The 24356-nt window shown below is 36.2% G+C and overlaps 1 protein-coding gene across 2 annotated transcripts in view; it reads right to left on the bottom strand.

The window, feature by feature from the left end:
* PLS3 (plastin 3) overlaps window positions 1–24356 on the bottom strand; it is a 90209-nt gene that overhangs the window by 13086 nt on the left and 52767 nt on the right. For both annotated transcript variants that reach the window (XM_061137781.1, XM_061137782.1), the window contains 6 exons: window positions 18131–18294; window positions 12124–12253; window positions 11268–11400; window positions 8824–8905; window positions 7894–8059; window positions 5841–5983 (listed from right to left, as the gene is read on the bottom strand). In XM_061137781.1, the coding sequence (XP_060993764.1) occupies window positions 5841–5983; window positions 7894–8059; window positions 8824–8905; window positions 11268–11400; window positions 12124–12253; window positions 18131–18294 (818 nt within the window). The remainder of the gene's footprint in view (window positions 1–5840; window positions 5984–7893; window positions 8060–8823; window positions 8906–11267; window positions 11401–12123; window positions 12254–18130; window positions 18295–24356) is intronic.

The following is a 24356-nucleotide window of genomic DNA, read 5'->3' as shown; positions in this document are numbered from 1 at the left end:
TTTCCTTTCCAAAACAGCAGAATACACTTTTTTCTCAAGTGCACATGGAACACTCTCCAGGATAGATCACATCTTCGGTCACAATCATCAGGAAATTTAAGAAAATTGAAATTGTTTCAAGCATCTTTTCTGAGCTACAATGTTATGAGACTAGATATGAATTACAGGGAAAAAAACTAAAAACCACAAACACATGGAGGCTAAACAACCTGCTTCTAAATAACCAACAGGTCACTGAAGGCATGAAAAAAGAAAATAAAAATACCTAGAAACAAATGACAATGAAAACATGACAACCCAAAGCCTACGGGACACAGCAAAAGAGGGAAGTTTATAGCAATACAAGCCTACCTCAAGAAATGAGAAAAACATCATAAACAACCAGACTTTACACCTAAAGCAAATAGAAAAAGAAGAAGAAGAAGAACAACAACAACAACAAAAAAAAAAAACACCCGAAGTTAGTAGGACAGAAATCATAAAGATATAAATGAAAAATACATGAAGGAAACAATAGCAAAGATCAATAAAAGCTGGTTCTTTGAGAAGATAAAATTGACAACCCACTAGCCAGACTCATTAAGAAAAAAGGGAGAAGACTCAAATCAATGAAATTAGAAACAAAAAAGAAGTTACTACAGAATGCAGAAATACAAAGGATCATAAAAGACTACTGTGAGCAACCATATACCAATAAAATGAACAACCTGGAAGAAATGGACAAGTTCTTAAAACAAAAAACAACCTTCCAAAACTGAACTGAACCAGGAAGAATTAGAAATCACAAACGGACCAAGCACAAGCACCAACATTGAAACTGTGATTTAAAAATCTTTCAGCATCTTTTCATATGTTTGTTAGCCATCTGTATGTCTTCTTTGGAGAAATGTCTGTGTTCGCAGCACTGTTTATAATAGCCAGGACATGGAAGCAACCTAGATGTCCATCAGCAGACGAATGGATAAGGAAGTTGTGGTACATATACACCATGGAATATTACTCAGCCATTAAAAAGAATTCATTTGAATCAGTTCTAATGAGGTGGATGAAACTGGAGCCCATTATACAGAGTGAAGTAAGCCAGAAAGATAAAGACCAATAGAGTATACTAATGCATATATATGGAATTTAGAAAGATGGTAACGGTAACCCTATATGCAAAACAGAAAAAGAGACACAAATGTACAGAACAGACTTTGGGACTCTGTGGGAGAAGGCGAGGGTGGGATGTTTCGAGAGAACAGCATCGAAACATGTATATTATCAAGGGTGAAACAGATCACCAGCCCAGGTTGGATGCATGAGACAAGTGCTCGGGGCTGGTGCACTGGGAAGACCCAGAGGGATCGGGTGGAGAGGGAGGTAGGAGGGGGATCGGGATGGGGAATACATGTAAATCCATGGCTGATTCATGTCAGTGTATGGCAAAAACCACTACAATATTGTAAAGTAATTAGCCTCCAACTAATAAAAATAAATGGAAAAAAAATTAGTATATACTAAACTTTGATATTACTTCCAATAAAAATCTTTCAGCAAACAAAGGCCCAGGGCCAGATGGCTTCACAGGTGAATTCTACCAAAAGTTTAGAGAAGAGCTAACACCTATGGTGCTCAAACTCTTCCAGAAAATTGCAAAGGAAGGAGAACTCCCAAACTTGTTCTAAAAGGCCACCATCACCTTAAGAACAAAACCAAACAAAGATACCACCAAAAAGAAAATTACAGGCTAATATCATTGATGAACATAGATGCAAAAATCCTCAACAAAATTTTAGCAAACAGAATCCAACAACATATTAAAGGATCATACACCATAAACAAGTGTGATTTATCCCAGGGATGCAAGGATTCTTCAACATATGCAAATCAATCAATGTGATTAACCATATCAATAAACTGAAAGATGAAAGTCATACGATCATATAAATAGATGCAGAGAAAGCTTTTGACAAAATACAACACCCATTCATGATAAAAACACTCCAAAAAGTAGGCACAGAAGGAACCTACCTCAACATAATAAAGGCCATATATGACAAACCCACAGCAAACACTATTCTCAATAGAGAAAAACTGAAAGCATTTCTTCTAAGATTAGGAACAAGACAAGGGTGCCCACTCTTGCCACTATTATTCAATCTAGATTTGGAAGTCCTAGCCACGGCAATCAGAGAAGAAAGAAAAAGAAATAAAAGGAATCCAGATTGGAAAAGAAGAAGAAAACTCTATTTGCAGATGACATGATAACATAGAAAACCCTAAAGATGCCACCAGAAAATTACTAGAATTAATGAATGAATATGGTGTAGTTGTAGGATATAAAATTAATACACAGATATCCCTTGCATTCCTATACACTAACAATGAAAAATAAGAAAGAGAAGTTAAGGAAACAATTCCATTCACCATTGCAACAAAAAGAATAAAATACCTAGGAATAAACCTACCTAAAGGGGCAAAAGACCTGTATGCAGAAAACTATAAGACACTGATGAAACAAATCAAAGATGACACAAACAGATGGAGAGATATACCATGTTCTTGGATTGGGAGAAATATTGTGAAAATGACTATACTACTCAAAGCAATCTACAGATTCAATGTAATCCTTATCAAACTACTAATGATATTCTTCACAGAAATAGAAGCAAAAAGAGTTACAACTTTTATGGAAACACAAAAGACCCCGAAAAGCCAAAGGAATCTTGACAAAGAAAATCAGAGCTGAAGGAATCAACATTCCTAACTTCAGACTATACTACAAATTTACAGTCATCAAGACAGTATGCTACTGGCACAAAAACAGAAATATAGACCAATGAAACAAGATAGAAAGTCCAGAGATAAACTTACACACACCTATAGGCACCTTATCTTTGACAAAAGAGACAACAATATGCAATGGAGAAAAGACAGCCTCTTCAATAGGTGGTGCTGGGAAAACAGGACAGCTACAAAAGAATGAAACTAGAACACTTCCTAACACCATAGACAAAAATAAACTCAAAATGGATTAAAGACTTAAATATCAGGTCAGAAACTATAAAGCTTAGAGGAACACATAGGCAGCATGTCCCTTGACATAAATCACAGCAAGATCCTCTGTGACCCACCTCCTAGAGTAATGGAAATAAAAACAAAAATAAACAAATGAGACTTAATTAAACTTAAAAGCTTTTGCACAGCAAAGGAAACAATAAATAAGATTAAAAGATAACCCTCAGAAAGGGAGTAAATAATTGCAAATGAGACAACTGACAAAGGATTAATCTCCAGAATATATAAGTAGCTCATATAGCTCAATATTAGGAAAAGAAACAGCCCAATCAAAAAATGGGCAAAGGACATTTCTCCAAAGAAGGCATATAGATGGTCAAGAAACACATGAAAAGATGCTCAACATCATTAATACTTAGAGAAATGCAAATCAAAACTACAACGAGCTATCACCCCACACCATTCAGAATAGCCATCATCAAAAATTCTACAAACAATAAATGCTGGGAAGGATGTAGAGAAAAGCAAACCCTCCTATTCTGTTGGTGGGAATGTAAACTGATAAAGCCATTATGCAGAACAGTATGGAGACTGCTTAAAAAACCAGGAATAAATCTACCATATGACCCAGCAACCTCACTACTGGGCATATACCCTGAGAAAATCATAACTGAAAAAGACCCATGTACCCCAATATTCACGTGTGCTTAGTCACTCAGTGTAGCCTGCCAGGCTCCTCTGTCCATGGGATTCTCCAGACAAGAATACTGAAGTGGGTTACCATTTCCTTCTCCAGGGGATCTTCCCAACCCAGGAATTGAACCCAGGTCTCCTGCATTGCAGTCAGACTCTACCGACTGACCTACATGGGAAGCTGAATATTCATAGCAGCAATGTTTACAACAGCCATGACATGGGAGCAACCTACATGTTCACCAACAGATGAATGGATAAAGAAGATGTATATATATGCCATGGAATATGACTCAGCCATAAAAAAGAACGAACTTGAGTCAGTTCTAGTGAGGTGGGTGAACCTAGAGCCTGTTATACAGAGTGAAGTCAGTCAGAAAGAGAGAAACAAATATAGTAGATTAATACATATATATGGAATCAAGAAAAATGACACTGATGAACCTATTTACAGGGAAGGAATGGAGACACAGATGTAGAGAATGGACTTGTGGACACAGTGGGGGAGGGAAAGAGTGGGACGAATGGAGAGAGTAGCATCTATATATATACACTATCAAGTGTAAGATAGATAGCTGGTGAGAAGTTGCAGTGTAGCACAGAGAGCCCAGTCTGATGCTCTGTGATGATCTGGAGGGATGGGATGGGGAGAGAGGTAGGAGGCTAGAGAGGGAGGGGAATGTATGGCTGATTTGCATTGTGGTATGGCAGAAACAAATACAACATTGTAAAATTTTTTTAAATATATTTAAATTTAAAAAATAGGGGCAGGGCTGAGGTAGCAGATACAGACATGCATAAGAGTATATAACTACCCCCAAAAACTGAACGCCTGAAGGAGGGAGCACATGACAGAAGAGGAGCCAAATAAGAAAGGGGATGGGGAATCCTGAGGCCCTTTCTCTTCTAGGCCTTTACTAACACAGGTACACTGAGGCTTGGGAAAGTCAGTTAGGAACAGAAGTCATGACTGCCGATCTTTTCGTACAGCATGTTGAACGGTAGGCAGAATAGAAAATGTTAGCACTATAATACTTAAACCCCTTTCCATAAAATGAAAGCTAGACTTAGTGCTGGTGCTCTTACTTGGCTCAGTCTCTCTACTGAAATCTACCATCAGGGCCTAGAGGCAACAAGGCTGGGTGATAAAACTCATAGGATTTTCCCTCCTTTAAGCTGGCCTGAAGTCTCCATGTTATTATGTCCCCCTGAAGTATTTAACTAAACAGTTAAGGCTGTATAGTGTCATCCTGCTTATTTAACTTATATGCAGAGTACACTGGGCTGGAGGAAGGACAAGTTGGAATCAAGATTGCCAGGAGAAATATCAATAACCTCAGATATGCAGATGACACCACCATTATGGCAGAAAGTAAAGAAAAACTAAAGAGCCTCTTGATGAAAGTGAAAGAGGAGAGTGAAAAAGTTGGCTTAAAGCTCAACATTCAGAAAACTAAGATCATGGCATCCAGTCCCATCACTTCATGGCAAATAGATGGGGAAACAGTGGAAACAGTAGCTGATTTATTTTTTGGGGGGCTCCAAAATCACTGCAGATGGTGATTCCAGCCATGAATTTAAAAGACGCTGACTCCTTGGAAGGAAAGTTATGACCAACCTAGACAGCATATTAAAAAGCAGAAACATTACTTTGTCAACAAAGGTCTGTCTAGTCAAGGCTATGGTTTTTCCACTGGTCATGTATGGATGTGAGAGTTGGACTATAAAGAAAGCTGAGTGCCGAAGAATTGATGCTTTTGAACTGTGGTGTTGGAGAAGACTCTTGAGAGTCCCTTGGACTGCAAGGAGATCCAACCAGTCCATCCTAAAGGAAATCAGTCCTTGGTTATCATTGGAAGGGCTGATGTTGAAGCTGAAACTACAATACTTTGGCCACCTGATGCGAAGAGCTGACTCATTTGAAAAGACCCTGATGCTGGGAAAGATTGAGGGCAGGAGGAGAAGGGGACAACAGAGGATGAGATGGTTGGATGGCATCACCGACTCAATGGACATGGGTTTAGGTAGACTCCGGGATTTGGTGATGGACAGGGAGGCCTGGCGTGCTGCAGTTCATGGGGGTCACAAAGAGGACACGACTGAGCGGCTGAACTGAACTGAACTGAAGTATTTAACTAAACAGTTACCTTGATGTCAGCACTAAAATTGTTAATTTTCTGCCAGCCTGAGTTTTCCAAATGAAAGTTTGCCCATCTAAGCAGAAGTTCTTCTGGAGATAATTTCATAAGCTCCTCCAAAGTCTCACCATCTCGAAGTAAAGCAGCCAAGGCTATAAAGGAAAAAAAGAAAAACCCAACCAATACATTACATGGTAACAGTCATTACATGTTTATTGAGTCTTTTGACACTCTGTTAAGTAAGTAACAGAGGTTCAAAAAGTACTGTGTCCTAGTTCCTGGTTTTCAGGTACTCACAGTCTAACAATAAAAATAAATAAAAGTATATAATTAGTTATAAAATGATACAGATAGAAACACTTAATTACGAGAATATACAGCATTACATATTTTAACATCTTGATTATTCTTCACATTCCAAATACCAAGTAAGTTCTAGCTTTTAAGTTGAACATTATCATATTATGTCATATATTTACATAAATTGTTCTTAAATAATATTAAAATCAGAGGCTTGGGGGAGTATGTTTAAAACTTTGGAGTCTTTTGATTAAAAGAGTATTCAAACCCTATGGTATTTATATTTAAGCATAACTAACTTTTGAAGTATTAAACCTGTTTTTTAATGAATTTATTTATTTTAATTGGAGGCTAATTACTTTACAATATTGTAGTGGTTTTTGCCATACCTGTTTTTAAAGAAAAAGAATTCAATTTTACATTTTCTATAGCACCTAACATGTAAAGGCTCTTCAACAATTTTTTGTTGTTGAGTTGAATGTGCAGAAGAAGCCAAGGGTTTTTGAGTAAATATCCCCAGAGGTAAGACGTAGAAGCTTGGGCATCTACACAGAGAACTATCTAAATTTAGGCACTGTTTTCATGGAGAAGTTGTATAGTCCTTATGCAATAATTACCTCCCATAAGATAAAAGATTTACACTGAACAAGAAGACTAAAACTGCCTGACTTCCAAAGAGGTCTAAGTAATATCTCTAATGGGCAAATTTCATCTTTCATGGACTCCACTTCACACCATGTCACTCTGGCACTGAGAGATTTAAGTTAGGGCAGAGGCAACATTGTCACTTGTACAGAAACCTCCTCATGCTCTCCATCTCCAAGTCAAAAGGTTGGAAAGGATTAAACAGTCTGACCTCTCTGCAACTGAGACCTTGTCAGAGATAAATCATTTGACTTATTACATGAGTCAGTGTAGTTTAATTTTGTTGTCTTCCTTTCCTTGTTCAATGTACTTCAACTCTAACAAGATCAATACTGCTCTGAAGAGACCACCAACTAGAAAATTTTTATTTGTTCAAATACAGGCCACTTTGAGTGGACTGAAAATTTTAAGTGTCATAAAGTCTTGGATAAATGTGCAGAATAGGACTGTTGATAGGTATTGTGAGACCCTGAAATACTGAGAACTCCCAATATATATTCTTCCCCCAGAGTAACTGAAGATTGATATGGTGATTTCCAGAAGAAAATGTGAATATTTGGAGTGATGCTTAATATTTTAAACTTCAAAAGGAGAGGACAATGTAGCACTTCCTAAGACCTTAGGACAACTGTATACATATGCTTATACATTCTACAAGTCTATGATGTGATATAAAAACCTATGATATAAAAATAGTGCTTCTGCTAATTCAGGAAATATGAGACCATCAAGGGCAGGTTAGAATATTTTTGAAGAGCCCTAAATCTATAATAGAATAGAAAAGGTATTAAAATTAATAGGAGATGGTGTGCCTGATGGTGGTAATGGGGTGGGGACTATGTGAGTAGATCAGAAAAGAACTTTACACAAATTCCTTAAGCTCTCTGGGTTTTCGTGTCTTTATTGTGAAATGAATTCTGAAGAGCCAGACAAATACTAATTACTACTAAAGAAGAAAGTTATAATTAGGCTGTTTTCCTGAATAACACTATAACATTACCTTCTGTTAATTCTAGTTATCATCTAATCACCTCAATTAGGTGAAAGCATGATAGTCTGCATGACTAGAAAAAATAACCAATAAACAATTTTCAAGATCATGACTGTGTTTCATTACCTTCATTCCTGCTTAATTCAATGTCAGCAAACAAACCAATCTTAATGATCTGCCACAGCAGTCCCAAAACCAGGTGAGGTTTCCCAGCCCTCAAATCCTCTGCACCAATGTTCACAACATGACATCCAATGGCAGAAGCTGAGTTCAGTGCCAAGTTCAAGTTTTCCTGCAAGACAGCCAATTTATAACATGCCTCTTGACCTTTCTGGTTTTTTACAGTCTTTTTCTCCTTTCACTGAAATAACACTCAGTAATGAAATTAGGTATTAAGTTTACCCATACAGGATCCACAGAAAGCAATATCCAAGCTTTAGTGTTAAAAGCATAGCCAAAACAAATCTAGCCTCATTTTTATAGTCTTTTTCAGATTTCCAAGTCAAGTTAATAGCATTTTTAGTTAGTCCCTATTGAAAGATACCGACCCAAAAGGAAAAGGCTGAGTTACTAGATTAAGTATATCCATATGGATTATGTGTTGAATTTCTTAAAATGCCTAAATGAGAGGTCTACTGAATACACATGAGAGTTCTAGGAGTTCTGAATCTCATCCCAAGAGATGGTCTTGCATGAGGATATACTGCTATATAACACCCTAATACTAGATGGAAAATAAAAGCTTTCTATTCTTTAAGCATGCTAATTAACTAAGAACTTAAACATGCTTGCTTATTTCTGTATGTTTGAATGCAAAATGTAATGAAAAGAATATAGGGCTTTGCAGTTAGACCTGGATTTGAACTTTAGTTCCAGCATTATTAACCTTGGTACAGCTCTGAAATCTTTCTGCATCTCAGCTTCTATGAAATCTGGAAAATAATCTTCAACTCAGAGCTGTTGTAAGAATTAAATGAGAAGATGCAAAATGCAGAGACTTCAGTCTGTAAAACAGGTCCTCAAATAATAGTTTCATGGGAGGAGAGGAGTGCATACCTGAATGATGAATGGTGTGAGTTTCTTCTTGTTGATTGCTCTCTCATCAATTGTATCAGGAACTGAAAGGTTGATCATTTTACTGAAACAGAAATTTTAAAAAATTGACTTATTTTTTAAATAATCCATAAGTATTCACAAATATTTTAAGGCTTATTATAACATGTATCTCATGTAATCTGAAAAAAAAAGCAATGTATGACTTTAGTCAGGTTGATAAAAAAAAAAACTATACATATAAAAATGCAAATAAAGGAAAGACCAAAGTGTTTATAGTAGTTGAATATTTCTTAGTTGGGGATTAGGGCAATTCTCTTATTTAATGTTTTGTACTTTTCACATTCTTTTACAAGAATGAATTACTTGGATATTAAAAACTTTGTTGAGTAAGTGTTAAAAGCAGATAACATCCCACATTGAAGCTGAATCTCTCTGTTAGATTATATAATGTATAATTAAAATGATTTCATCTACAAAAAGTGAAAATTATTTCACCAATATTCTTGTAGTTTAATGTAGTTAACTACAAATTCACCAAATATTTATTGAGTACCTAGATGATGCACAGGTACTATATTTGGTGCTAGAAATAGAGTGATAATATCGATAGAAAGAAAAGTTGTATTAATTAGGGCAGGATCTGACTTAGAACAACCTCATTTGGTAAAATTTGGAGTTAGACTCTGATATTTTAGATGTTTATACTACTGCCCTAAAACAAGTTATTTTGCATAGAGAAAGCCATGCTTATTTCCATGCAAAATTTAAATATTAAATAAATAGTATCATATGAGTCTATTAAAATATACGGGAAATTATTTCTTTACAGCCTGTAAGTGGCAAGTAAAAGGGTATCTCACATTTTTAGAAATCATCTTTTTAAAAAACCAAAATGACTGTATTGGAAAAAAAATGTATTTTATATATTGTATATTGTCATCAGAAATATACCCACTGCACTGTTCTAAGTGTTCCAGTATGTACTTACTTAATGCTCACAACAACTTTCTGAGCAAGCACAATAATATGGCATAATGGATGGATCCTGAAATGCAAAGCAGTCAAGTACCTTTTATTTTCTTTTAATAATTCTTCCCTACTATGATTTATTACTAAAGAAGGAAATGGCAACCCACTCCAGTATTCTTGCCTGGAGAATTTCATGGACAGGGGAACCTGGTAGGCTACAATCCATGGGGTCACAGAGTCAGATGCAAATGAACACACACACAACATGGTTTATTACAGGATATTAAATATGGTTCCCTATGATATACAGTAGGACCTTGTTTATTTTATATATAGTGTATATACATATACACTATATACACTATAAAACACTATAGTGTTTTACATATAGTGTGTAGTGTACTTTATATATAGTGTGTGTCTGCTAATGCAAAACTTCTAATTTACCATCCCCCCCTTCCCCCTTTGGTAACCATAAGCTTGTTTTCTATGTCCTTGAGTCTGTTAGTTTTATAAATAAGTTCATTTATTTTAGTTTCATATATAAGTGGTATCATGTAGTACTTGACTTTCTCTGACTTCACTTAGTATGATAATCTCTAGGTCCACTCATGTTGCTGCAAATAGCATAATTTCATTCTTTTTATGGCTGAGTAGCATTCCATTCATCTTCTTTATCCATTCCCTGTCAACTGACATTTAGGTCATTTCTGTGTCTTGGCTATTATAAAACAGTGCTGCTATGAACACTGGGGTGCATGTATCTCTTTTAGTTTTCTCCAGACATATGCCTGAGAGTAGTATTGCTGGATCATATGGTAACTCTATTTTTAGTTTTTTAACCTCCATACTTTTTCCTATAGTGGCTGCACCAATTTACATTCCCACCAATAGTGTAGGAGAGTTCAAAGGGGTCAGTGTCTTGATTGAAGTTATACAGCTACTGAGAGGCAGAGACTGAAAAGGAACCAGGCAGACTGATTGTAGAGTATGCTGTTAACCACTGTGCTCCACTACCTCAAAAAAAGAGGTAGTAAATCTAGTGACAAGCTGTTGATAATCTTTTACCTTTTTGGTTGAGACACTGTTGGGTCTAGGGCAGCAGCAGTGACAAACATTATTCGGAAATAAGTAATCGGAGATTGAAAAGTGACAAGTGGCCTGTTTTTCTCTTTTGGAATTTATGGTACTTGAGAATAAAGAGATACTAACATAAAAGGCTTAACGAAGTTGAAATGTGTAGCTTGCTCAGTGATGAGAAGAAACTGGAAGCTTAAAGCTCCTCTAGGAAGAGGTGTCCAGTCTGAATGACTGAGTTTTAGATTCACTTTTGGCGGCACTTTCACAGACAGACCTAAAGATGAAATGGACAGAACCTAGACAACTTTCAATTCTAGTTTTCCCCAAGAAGAATCTGTCAGGCATCCAGAAACGACTGCAGAAATTACATGGAAGACTACTCTTGGAAATCTTACCAAAGCACAATTCCATCACCAACAGCTTTGAACAGGTCATCGGTATTTGGGTTCATTGGTATGACGTGCCGGCAATCTGGATCATTTTCCAAAGCTTTGTTTATCCAGTTAACAAAAGCATATTTTTCTTCCTCTAAAATTATGTGGAATAAGAGGACATTAGTTTATACTATAGGTTAAATATTTGACTCTAAAGCCTGAAATAGCTGTTCATGAGCACTGCAATCAGTGTGTCATAAACCTGTGTTATCCTCTTTGGAAACCCAAACAATTGAATGCAACACACTAGTTCTTAGGAGCTATAAAATTAACAAACAAATAGAGCAAGGTTAACTGATCTTTACAGAAATTACAAAATTCTTAGAAGTTAGTTACAAAATTCTTTAAAAAAATTATATTTATATTACCACAGGTGGTGCTAGTGGTAAAGAACCCACCTGCTGATGCAGGAGACAAAAGAGACGTGGGTCAGGAAGATCCCCTGGAGGAGGGTGTGGCAACCCACTCCAGTATTCTTGCCTGGAGAATCCCATGGCCAGGGGAGCTATAGTCTATATGGTCGCAAAAGAGTCAGACACAACTGAAGCGACTTAGCACACACTGCTATAATAAAGCCTATTATTGTATCATGTGTTGTATCATATCAATATTGTGCACATATTGTATCATGGCTCTTACAAGCTAACAAAGTTATATAATAAATACCTGTAATGCTTTTATGGCAAGTATTAGCCCCAGTCCAAATACAGATCACAACAACTTCAACTGTATTCTTACCTAGGAGGCAGGGTCTTTCTAGAGCCTCTCCTTGACATTATAGCAGGCACCCTATGTAGTTCACTGTGTTAACCATTACCTGAGTAAGAATGCTGCGTTCCTTCACTGGACAGCTCTGAAGTTCCTCCCAGAGCACAAATCCCTTCTTTCCTGTTGATGGCTTTGCGGAAGGTTTTGGCTATATCACTGCTTTTTACCTCTTGGAAAATCTATTAATGAAAACATGTTGCTGATTCACAATTTTCAATCTGGCACAACTATAAGCATATTGATCCTCTTTTATATGCTGGTAACCTACATTCCCCCCACAGATGATGAGTGTTAAAAGATAAGGCAAACTAAGCTTGAGTTTTTAAAATGCTAAACAAGTACTTCAATACTGCCACCAAAAATGAAGCACCAGATATCAACTGTACACACTTGTCAAAAATATTAAGTGCCACATGCATTGAAATCTGCTTTAAGTCAAAAACTAGCATAGTTCAAAAGCATAGATAAATCTATTAATTTTCTAGAACAAGGAAGACTGTTCTTTTCCTGCAAAGAAATGACTGAAGGATTTCCCCCTTCTTTAAGCACGATACACAGTGCAAAGAAATATGGAAATTTTATGGCTCAACCAAAAAAAACTATTTCTTATCCTGGGGTAGCTTGGTAACAGCTAGAACAGAATAATAAGGGGGAAAATATGCTTAGTTGGCAGCAGAAGATGAATAAACCCAGAAAAGAGGCTTTTTAATGATTTTCTCTTCACAATAAGGCACAAAAGCAGGATGGAACAAAGCAAATTTCACACCCTACTCTAACCGATTGACTGAATGACTGGACATTCCAAAGGTCTGCCAATGTAAGTCTGAAATACTGGAACTTACCCAACCTCCAATGTGTTCCTGAGCTATCAATGTGCGTGGCTAAATTAGCCACCACCAGAAAAGTAAGAGCAAGATGTAGTATTTTCATAAAAACTCCTTTAGAAGGTGTTTGAAACACACCAGGCTTGTTGTTGAAGGAAACTTAGAGCCCTAATGGAAAAGTCACTGAGCAAATAGAAGATAACCCAAGGCCTTTAGCATTATTGACTAGTACATACTCATACACACACCTCAGGAGGGGTAGCCTATATGTGAAGGTCACAGAACAGAGTCGTGGTATCTAGCAGTTCAGGCTGTGTCTGTGACAGCAGACATGAGCAGGCATGAAATGCAGCCCACACCCCCCTAAGCAGGCCTGGGGTCTTATGCAAGACTGTGGCAGGCAGAAACACCAGTGCATTTTCACATTTAGTCTTTCCAGGAGGACATCCTTTTGTAATTAATTGACCAAGAGAGAGTGACTTTTGTAACCAGTAGGAAAGCTGCTGCAACCCTGTTATAAAGTCATCTTTTCCTTTTACCATCCTTAAATCTTGGCCTTCCTTGGACTTATAAACCCAATTTTATTTAGGAAAATGGTAAGCATGAAGTTTTACAAAATCAAGCTTATTCACTTTCCACAGCTGTGATTTTGTGCTATGCCTGTAATTTCAGAGGTGGACTTTTAGAATGGGTGTGTGTGTTTATGTGTGTGCACGCCTCCATCTATTTATGTAAAATATATAGACACACGCATACTGACTACCAATGAAATCACTCTTCCTTCTCTCTGGCCATTATACTGACTCCTATTAAGTATCAATAGTGTGCAGCTGACTCATGTACTCTGGGTAATTTTCAAATTATTAAAATCATTTTTACTCACACTCTGATTCAACTGGAATTTCATTTATTTCACTTTACCATCCAAGCCAAGGTTATATAACAAAATGGTTGCTTGGGAATGTAGCAGTTTTCATTGTGATACATTTTATTCAAACAGGTCCCTCTTTGGTAACTATCCATCTGCTCAGTGAAAAAGCAGTATTCACTATCCCACCTCATTCTGAACTCTACTTCATTTAGTAGAACAGTGTCTAGTAAATTAAAATCCAAAATCTAAGTCTTTTCCTCAACACTGAGATACTATAAATCACTGGAATGATAAAAAAAAAAGCTCCCAATGTGATTGCCTTGGAGTTACTGCCTCAGAATGACATATGAAAAGTTATTTTTCTTATTACAATTATTTCTGTCTTAAGGATCATTACCTTCTAAAATTAGGTTGCTTCCGTGATCACAATTTCAGCTGAAAAAACCCAAATTTGTATACATAATGCAAAAGAGGAGTAATACAAATAATAATCATTTTAAAAAAGAATCTGCTGTACAATATTCTAATGCAATTACTTACACAGCTCTACTTAAACCCTTGATGCTTGGGAATGACATGTTGAATGCAAAGATGCAATTAAATTAGTTACATTTTCAATTGTCTTACAAAATTTACATGACGTTGCTTTTCTAAATATCTTTAAATAAATTCTTCCAGCCAAGTGCAAATTTGCAGTTTCATAGTATTTTCGTCTGTTCTTTAGATTTTAAACAAATGTTAAAAGATAGGAGATGACTGAAGATTTACGTATTTGTTCAATGGATTCACCACGTGAGAATGAACACTTTATTTTCTACTTTAGTAAAGAAATCTCTCCAGTGGATGATAAGGCAATTTGAGTATAAGCCTTGGCTTAACAAGAATCTCTGAAATCAGAGAAAACACCAGGCCAACTACTGTGCTGGAGAGTTGTCAATGAATCTTTTCAAAGCTGCCTGTTGTGATACTAATGAGCTCACTGTTTCATGCTGTTTTCCCTCCAGGAGGAGGGACTTGCTTTATCATGTATGAACAAACTCCTGGTGTACACTGCTCTCTTTGGTTCTATACATCTTTTCCAGTCTCTTTTATGAAACATATATGTCCTGTATTCCTTTTAAAAATGTCATCACCTTCCTAGATCAACACTAGTGGCCAAACCAAAGCAATGCAGTGACATAGGAGTTTAAGAAGGAAAGATTTCAGAAAGAATTGCAAAAATCTATGACTGGCTTCCAGTGTTTGAGGTTTGTTTCCAATATAGTAGGTTTGAATTTTTACTTTTTAGGAATCTGTTGTAGGCCTAAACTTAGTAATAATAGGAAGAGAACACTGCCCATTTAATAAATAGAAATAACTACCAACAACTAACACTTCTATAGTATTTGCTATAAACCAGGTACAGTTCTAAGCACTTTGCTTATATGAAGTTACTTATCTCTATGATATACCAGTCTTTTTACAGATGCAGGAAAATACCTTACTACAATCTAAGAAGTATAAAAATCTAGTAACTTACTTTTGAAATACTCAAGAGAAACAAGATCAATTAATATATATTTAATTTTAATGTGTGAAGTTTACATATAATTTGGGGACTCTTTTTTGCCATATATTATATATATATATATATATATATATATATATATATACACACACACATATATATCCTCCTCCAAAATTAATACAGACATTTTGTTGGTAGCCTGGTTTGCAATTAATACCTTTTAGGTAGCAATTTAAATAAAAACCAAAAATCTACCATGCAAGAACATGTTTATTTCTATTTCCTTATGTCAATCCCTGACAGGAATAACATGCTTCTGTTAGGGGAAGCACACTGACTGAAACGGCCCACCCTGGCCAGGCACCATAATAACCATTTTCATGAGTTGTTCTTCGATAGGAGGTCCTGGTAAGGAACAGGGAACTAATAAGCCACCACCAGAAAAAGTAAAAAAGAGACACCACATGTCCGACCACCTCCCAGAATCCTTCTCTCTGGCATCCATCTTGGCTGAACAAGGCGTGCACCACCAGAATGGACTCTGAGTCAGAATGATTGGCTAAACACAACCTGGAAACTAATCCCATCACCATAAAATCCAAGACTTTGAGCCATGTGGCAGAGATGTCCTCCTGGGTTCCCTTACCCTACTGCTCTCCACCTGGGTGCCCTTTCCCAATAAAATCTCTTGCTTGGTCAGCACATGTGTCTCCTCCGACAATTCATTTCTGAGTGTTAGACAAGAGCCCAGTTTCGAGCCCTGGAAGGGGTCCCCCTTCCTGCAACACTTCCTTTTTCTCAGATAACTAGAATCTACCATATTTTGTCTAATGATTTGTAAGAGGTTTCATTGATGACAAGGCAGAGGGGAGTGGACAGATGTCTGCTTGGTTAATCACACACCCATCTTTCTTTCAGTACAGTCATGGTGTTATCATTCTGAAACTTCAGGTGAGTTATTTTACTGTCTTCCTTTCCAATTTTTTGAACAAGAGGGGTAATTGACAAAGCCACTAGTTCCCTGTGTAATGTTGGGCAAATCACTTCCTTTTTGAGAAACCCAGGCTTTTATTTTTTTTTTAATTTGAGAAATGAAGGAGTATAAACATATTGATTTCTTCCAATTCTAAAATATATATATATATTAACCAATATGGTTCTCATTAGTATTTTATTTTTAAAAAAGTCCCAGGTGATGCCAAAATTATGATGCCTATAATTCACTTTTTAAGAAAATACTAGGTTAGTCACAGCCACAAACAGCTGTGTGGAATCAGCAACATTTCAAAATATACAAAATTAAATATTTCCCTAAGATGATTTTTCTCAAAGACAGTTTCATAACCGTCTCCTTTAAAATACTGGCACACTGCACATCTCAATTATTTAAGTCTGTTCTTCCTAGTAGATTAAAAAATTCTGAGCAGCAAACTATATCAAAAGTAAGCAATCGTAGTTCGCCACCATTCTAAGCTGCTTTAAGTTCACAATTAAACATGCAGTTACAAGGGGTGCAAGTTATACATCAGAGGACATGCAAGTGCTCACATTGCAAGTCAATTGCAACTTACTATTGAACACAGGATTTAAAACAAAAGGCTTTGGCAATAACTGGAAACAAAAAATGGTGGGGATGAAATCAGTATTGCAAAAGAAGATGGCATGAACTATAATAGCGTTATAATTCTGACTCTTGTGCATTTTAAAACAGTAATGCTCCCTTCATCCCTGCCCTGCCCCCAGGCAAATGCTATCAGAAGAGCAGACATCATTACTTAGTCAATTTGTTTCTGGAACTCTCCAGGTGTTCTAAAGGGGCTAATTCTAATAGAAGAAAACATATCAGAATTTCACTTGCTATATTGAGCTGTGGTTACTGATGGGAGTATATGTTATCATTTCAGGTGTCTTGGGGCAAAAACAAACCCTAGAAAAGATAGGAGTGCTAGGAAGTTTGTGATAATATTAGGCACTAATTACTATCTGTAATACACATAAGGAATGCCAAATAAGATCTAGTCAAACTCAGACTTAAATGAATAATAAAATGATGAAATCTTAAGAGTGTTCTTAATTGAGGAAACAGCTATTCTTTAATATCAATCTCAAATACTTTGTCAGTGAATATGGATGGAAAATATCCTATGTCCAGAAAAAATTTACCCCACTAGCTAGCAGCTAAAAGCATTAAATTTCAATAATGAGTACCACACACATACTCGCTAAGCACTGAGTATGGAACACTAGGTGCTTGGGGGTAGAATTAAGAAATCAGCCCCTAACCTTGAAGAGTATTTGATGATACTAGAGAAGAAAACAAGAATTTTAACTGCCCCTTCCAATGGATTAAAAAGATATGCTTCTAACTTGTAATTATCAAAATCATCATCCTAGGGAAAATGGTACAGTTAACTACTACTACCACAAGATTAGCAAACATGTTTTTAATCAGAAAGTTGAACTCAGGAAGCTTACAAGACTGTGAGTCAGGGTGTATCATTAACGTTTGGGACCACACTGTTCACCTATAGAAACAGCACTTCAAGGATGTGATTTCACACCTTGAAAAGTGTCCTTTAATGACGCCCCCTCTAAGGAGACTGTTCACCTTACACAGCAAGCGGAGTGTTATATCTTTGATTCTGTCTGTGTTTTTTTTCTCAGTTCTTTTTTAAGGTATTCTAACGGCTAAAAGAATGAACTAAATGTAGTGGGTGAGATGAGAGAAATTTTATTAGTTATAACAATACTACTATGATATATTTAGGAACTTAATAGGACTTATTACTAAAAGATCCCACAAGACAAAGAAGCAATCATTACTTCTAATAATGGTAGGTTTCCACATACTTACATAAACAAATTCATCAAAACTTATCTTCCCATCTTTATTCCTGTCACCATCCAGCATGAGTTTTTGAATAATTTCTCTCACTTTATATCCAGGTAATGGCATGTTAGCTTCCTTGAAAAGCTCATGAAGTTCATAGTCACAAATGAATCCATTGCTGTTGAGGTCTTTTTGATAAGGGAGAAACAAGCAAAAAAGGAAATAAGTTAACCTATAGAATATTTTTCTTCATTTTAGGCTCAGTTCTTAAAGCTTAAAGTTCATAAGCTCACCTAAATACAATATTATCCTATCTTATTGTTTGCTACCTAAAGAGGTCTGAAAGGGAAATGCAAATTTTAACTGAAAGGGCATGGCTTACATCATGTTTCTTGTATTTTGAACTGTGTAAGTAGCTTAGCTTAAAAGTAGCATCCCTAAAAAAAAATAGCATCCCTAATATTAGGAAAGCATAGTTGTCTAATAAAATTATCATTAAATCATAAAGCTGACAGGACTTCAGAACAGATTATACACCAATAAAACACTGCCATGGTATAAAACAATTCCTACTGTAGCTATTTAGGAGTTTTATGCCCCTTATTCTCCCCATTGTCAAAGATAACAGTTTGTGATTAATGCTAATTATATTATATAGAACACCTGAAATTATGCTACCCTCTTGAGTGCCAATTTTTTCAAAAGTAATGTAAATAAGTGTTAATCCAAAACAAATACAGTGTTCATAAAAATAAATGCAGTCATAAGTAATGCAAATGTTTAAATGAAGTCTACAAATAATTAAAAAATTTTTTGTGCTTTCATAATTTTAACAGACTGTATCTAAGTGCTGATAATGTTTATTCTGAAACAATTAAAAATCGAAAAAAAAACTGATCAATGACTAAAAGTTAATTTATTGGAAAAGAGGGTTAATGTCCTGAGGTGTAATTTTTCAGTAAAGACAGTTGGACTTTCACCAGCTATTTCATATACTTAAATGTTCAGAAATGCTTTTTATTCCTTAGCTCCTCCACTGATTTTCATATATATTAATTATAATAGAGGGAAACAATCTGAATAGAGAAATGACTCAAGATGATGCCAACACCATTCAAGAAGATATACTATGAAGTTAATCTATTTGATATATTACTTAAAAACTGTACCAAAACAAAAAATAAAACAAAATTGCACCAGATACCGTTCCTAAGATTGGAGATACTGCAACCAATGAAACAAAGTCTTTAGCTCACCTTCTCATGACAACTAATAAGCAAGTAACATATAGCATAAGTGCTATGAAGAAAAATAAAGAGGGGCAAGGGGTTAGAACGGGGGCTATTTTGCCCTCCAGGGAACATTCAGTGCATAAAGGCCAAGAATGCTACTAAAAATCCTCCAGTGCATATGACCCCCACTCCCACTCCCATCCTGCAACACAGAATCGTGCAGCTCAACATGTCAGTAACGATGAAGTTAAAGAACCCTGGGTTATAGTGACAGGTGGGGATATGGGTGATGGTGGGAGTGCTATTTATATAGAATCATCAATGATGGCCACTTTGATGAGGTAATATTTGATGAAGACTTATCTGAGGTAAGAAAGAGAATCATGTGGCTATTTGTAGGGGGCAGATTTTAGGTAGAGGAAAGAGCAAATGCAGTCTGTGATGTGGAAGTGTGTCTGACGTGTTTTGGAGACAGTAAAGATCCAGTATGAATTGAGCAGAGTGAGCAAAGGAGAAAATGAGAGATGAGGTCAGGGAACTGATCATGGAAGCTCTTATAGGCCATGGTACACACTCTGGATTTTCTTCTAAGTGTGACTGAAGCAAAATTGATATTAGCTAATGTGGGCCAATTATTAAAATATTAAATCCCCTGTATGAAACTATTTTCCTAATAAACTGAAAGCTGATGAAATTGTTATGTTTAGTTTTAATGAAGTATATGGTTCTAGAGTCAAATATTCTTAAGCATAGATTACCATATTTTAAATCTATCAATTAAAATATTCATACTTTTAAAGCATCATCACCAAAGTACCCAACACTTCTGAAAATCACTAACAGTTCCTTCAAGGTAAAGTACTTGATTCCCTTTAGGGCACATCTTCACTGTTTTCGCTTTGAACGGATAAAAGGCCATACATCAAACACTTTATTAGTAAGTGTTTATATGCAAAAATCAATCCAGCAATGACATCTGCAGTTGCTAAAAAGAACAAAGTAATCCACATGGCACTGTGGTAAGATTTTAGCAACTTCTGATGAATGAAATTCTTGGGTTTAAATACACCTTTCCCCATGCACATACCAATCTGTTTCTCCCACTTTCTTTAAAAAGTGAAAAGACAACTCAGTTCTAGGAGTGTGACAAAGTAAAAGATACACAGCATACACAACAAGAGGGAGTAATGTGACACAGGCTCTAACTACATTTAATTTGCCCAAGTCATCTCTCCAGATCATAGTTTTCTCATCTGTTAAATGGGGGGCTTCACTTGATCTTAGAGAAGATTACCTTTTAGCTCTAAAAACTGGAGGTAAAAAACCATCATACACATGAAAACCAAATAAAGAGTAATAACATTCTGATCATTTTTAAACCTCAGTACGCAACCACCATATTCCTTCATTTTATTGTGTCTATAGAGAAGGAGATGGCATATTCCTTTTGACTATCAAAACTTTGTCCACGCTAGCAATTTCTGATAGAAAGATATTTTAAAACATACTCTATTTTCCTCTGACTTCTGAAATAACAGAACATAATTTAATTGTGTTACTTACTCCAGCTTGGACCTAGCATGTTGTTCTTTTTGTATTCTCAGTGATATAATAGAAGTGGAAAGCAGAGATGTTTACTTTTTTATTTGTTATGCTGGAGAACTATAATGAATTCAAAGCTACAGAAAACTGACAAAGGCACTGAGTCTAGTCTGTCTGGCAGTTTCTTTGCTTTAGGTAGAAGAGAGGTGCAGGTAATGGGGGAACTACCACTTGTGTGCACCCTCTCTGAAATAACCTCTCTTGAGCATTAATTAGAAGCTCACTGATGTGATTAAAAGATGCCAGGAAATAGCCACCCTAAAATATAACTAGCATAAAATAACCACATGTGGAAATACCATTTTGAAGTAAGAGAAGTAATAACAGATGCTTTCAGCAATGGGCAGAAATGTTTTAAAGGGGGTCTGGAGGAATATGAATTTGTCATTACCTAACAATCTTAAGAGATTGTAAAAATCTCTCGATAAAGATTCTCCTAAATCTTTCTCTAACCCCAGTATGTAGCACAGTACCTTGCACAGAATAAGCATGGGGAAAAAATTATTTTTGTAGAACCAGAGATCCTGAAGTATTTTAAAATTAATTTTTATTAGAGTATACTTGATTTACAATGTTGTTGGTTTCTACTATACAGCAAAGTGAATCAGTTATACATATACATATACCTACTCTTTTTTAGATTCTATTCCCATGTAAGTCATTACAGAATATATACTGTGCTATACAGTAGGTTCTTATTAGGATCCTCAAGTATTAAACCAGGAAAATAATGCTCTAATCTAAGGAGCATTTTAAAAACATAAATAAGCAAACAACAATGAGCAAAAAATGAAGAAATAGCACTGATAGACCGAATGGCACTCCATCAGGAAACCCTGAGGACAGAAATATCCCTTAAATAACATTCAATCTCATTCCCTTTGTTCTAATTCTGTCCCCACCCAGCAGCCTTCAGATCTGTAATTTGGTTTTCTAAGTGAACACACCCACCAAGGAGTATCCAAGTAGACTACCAGTGATGGCTGTCAGGTCAGGACCTCTCTCTCATTCTAAATGTAGAAACCTGCTTTGACTTTATTAAGAAAAACTACACTTGCATAACATGAATCAACCTCCAGAACAAATCGAGTACCTACTCTGTGGCAGGCACAGGGCTAGACACCAAAGAGACAGAATTAACCAGACAGAACGTCTGGTTCTTACTTGAAACTGTGGCTTCAAAATCCTTACAAAATCTGGAATTACTTGGAATCTCTCTCCTGTATCTTTCTTGATATGGGAAATGAATAGTTGACCATGTGTCATCTTCTACATATTTGTAAAATTTTACCTTTTACCGACTCTGTTTCTCCATATTGTAAAAGCAGAGCAAGCTTGTATTACCTCCTGAGATCAAAGGCATTTTAGTGTTAGTACTAGTAAATTACTGCAAGGCTTTTGGTCTCTAAATCATACCTTTTGAAGAAAACAATTTTAGTTTCAATAAGAAGGCAGAGGGAGCCTTAAAAGGCAGCTTGCGATTAATTTTAGAAAATCTCCCAGCTGCTAAAGTACTTGAAAGACAAAATGGGGTGCAATTACTTTAAAAGAGTTTTAGGTTAATTTTATTCCCAATCTCCAGCCAAAACACACACACAAAACAGTTTTAACAACTGGAAATCACAACCTCCTGGCATGATGGTAGTCCTTTATTTTCTCATTAAATCTGTCAATATTCTTCTGGAGGCCCTTTCTGGCTCATTTGCCCCTTTTTCATTAACTACGCATTGGCATGGGGTGAAACAAGTTTTGCATTTCAAAAACTCTTCTGTTCCAGCATCGTATTTTTGACCACCCAATAACGTAGACATTATCATTCAGCCTATATTATCTGGAGCATTTTCAATGTTTCTGCAAGCACGGGTCTCAACTTTTTGGTTCAGAAAATATGGTCAGTGTGGGTAGACACTGACGGGCTGGGGAGAGGAGGGAAGAAGAAACTCTGACTACCTACTGAACAAACTTCCCGCATAGAGTCCAGAGCTAAATTTCAAGAAATGGATCAAGTGTTCTATTTTTAAAGAAAAATTGCTATACTTAAAAAAAACACACAAAGATTCTCCCAAGGGTTTACCAGAGAGGCCTGTGTCTTTCATACTGGCTGCTGAATTCATCAGAAAGGAATCAAATGTTTTTAACAACAGATTCTGTCTGTCTGTCTATGATGACACGTGTAGATTCACATCTGCACTTAAAAAAAAAAAAAAACAACTTACTATGCTCTTAACAAGTATTATTTTAGATGCCAGTTAACTCTCCCCAAACCCTCCCCCCAAGTAACCTTAAAGTAAATAAACTTATTATACAGCCATGTTCCTGCAGAAGTTTGAATCACACCAAGAATGCATATCCTTAAAAGGAAATGTTTTCCCTCCCCGTGCATCCTGTTATTTAAGCTATTTTAAGTACTTGTCTGGAGAAAGCTCAGCCAGAATTCAAGTGGTTTTGATTTTAGCTGCTGTTTTACACTGCCCATGTCCAGGTGGAATGTGGTGCAATCTATCACTTCAAATGCATCTTTTGGGGTGCTACTTTGTCCTATAAATCTAACAGTGAGAAAAACCAGGATTTCCCTTGACTCTTAGGTTTTGTGTGTGTGTGTGTGTGTGTGTGTGTGTGTGTGTGTGTTGCTTTATCCAGCCTTGATTCTGTCTAAATGTAGTGTCTTTCTTTATAAACAGGTCACATATGTGTGTCTTCATCTGCAATACATATGCAACTTCTTTACTAACCCACTGTGGACAGTGCTTATTAGGACTTAAAGAAGAAAACCAATCAAGTGCAGATGCACATCCTTTACAAAAATGCTATGTTTAAAAGTTCCATTTAGTTTAGCTGATAAACTCCACAAATTTTTTGCACTAAAAAAATGACAAAAGGAATCTATGTATCTAGCAATAATGGATTTACACACACACACACAATCCTGACCAGCTGTGAAAGCACACAAAATATTAATTTAAAAGACTCAGCCAAGAAATTTGTGCAGAAGATTTAGATTATATTCTGTCCTCAGATCTAAGCAATAAAATTGAGCTTTCATTAGCCATTAAAACTTTAGAAAAGGGAGATGCTAAACATCTCCAGATGCTTAGATAAACACGGATTTTCCCTTTCACAGCTTATACCTTTTGAGGTAGCTCATTCCAGCAAATACATATAAGAGGAAGTTTAATGAGTCCCAGCTAACAGTAGAATAGATGTTGCTACCGAAGAGTTTATCCTAATAGTGTGTCCCCAAAGGTGGAGGTCAAGTACAGCTGAAGGCTGGACAAGATTAGAGGGCTGGAGACCAGGCAATCAAAAACGTTGTCTATCAACTGTTTTCTAACCCCAAATTTCTAACTCAAAACTGGCCATGATTTCCCACCTGCTGCCACTTTCCCACTTAAAAAATACACATACACACACACACA

The sequence above is a fragment of the Dama dama genome, chromosome X, assembly GCF_033118175.1.
Source record: "Dama dama isolate Ldn47 chromosome X, ASM3311817v1, whole genome shotgun sequence".
Taxonomy (NCBI): Eukaryota; Metazoa; Chordata; class Mammalia; order Artiodactyla; family Cervidae; genus Dama; species Dama dama.
This window is presented reverse-complemented; position numbering and strand designations above follow the sequence as displayed.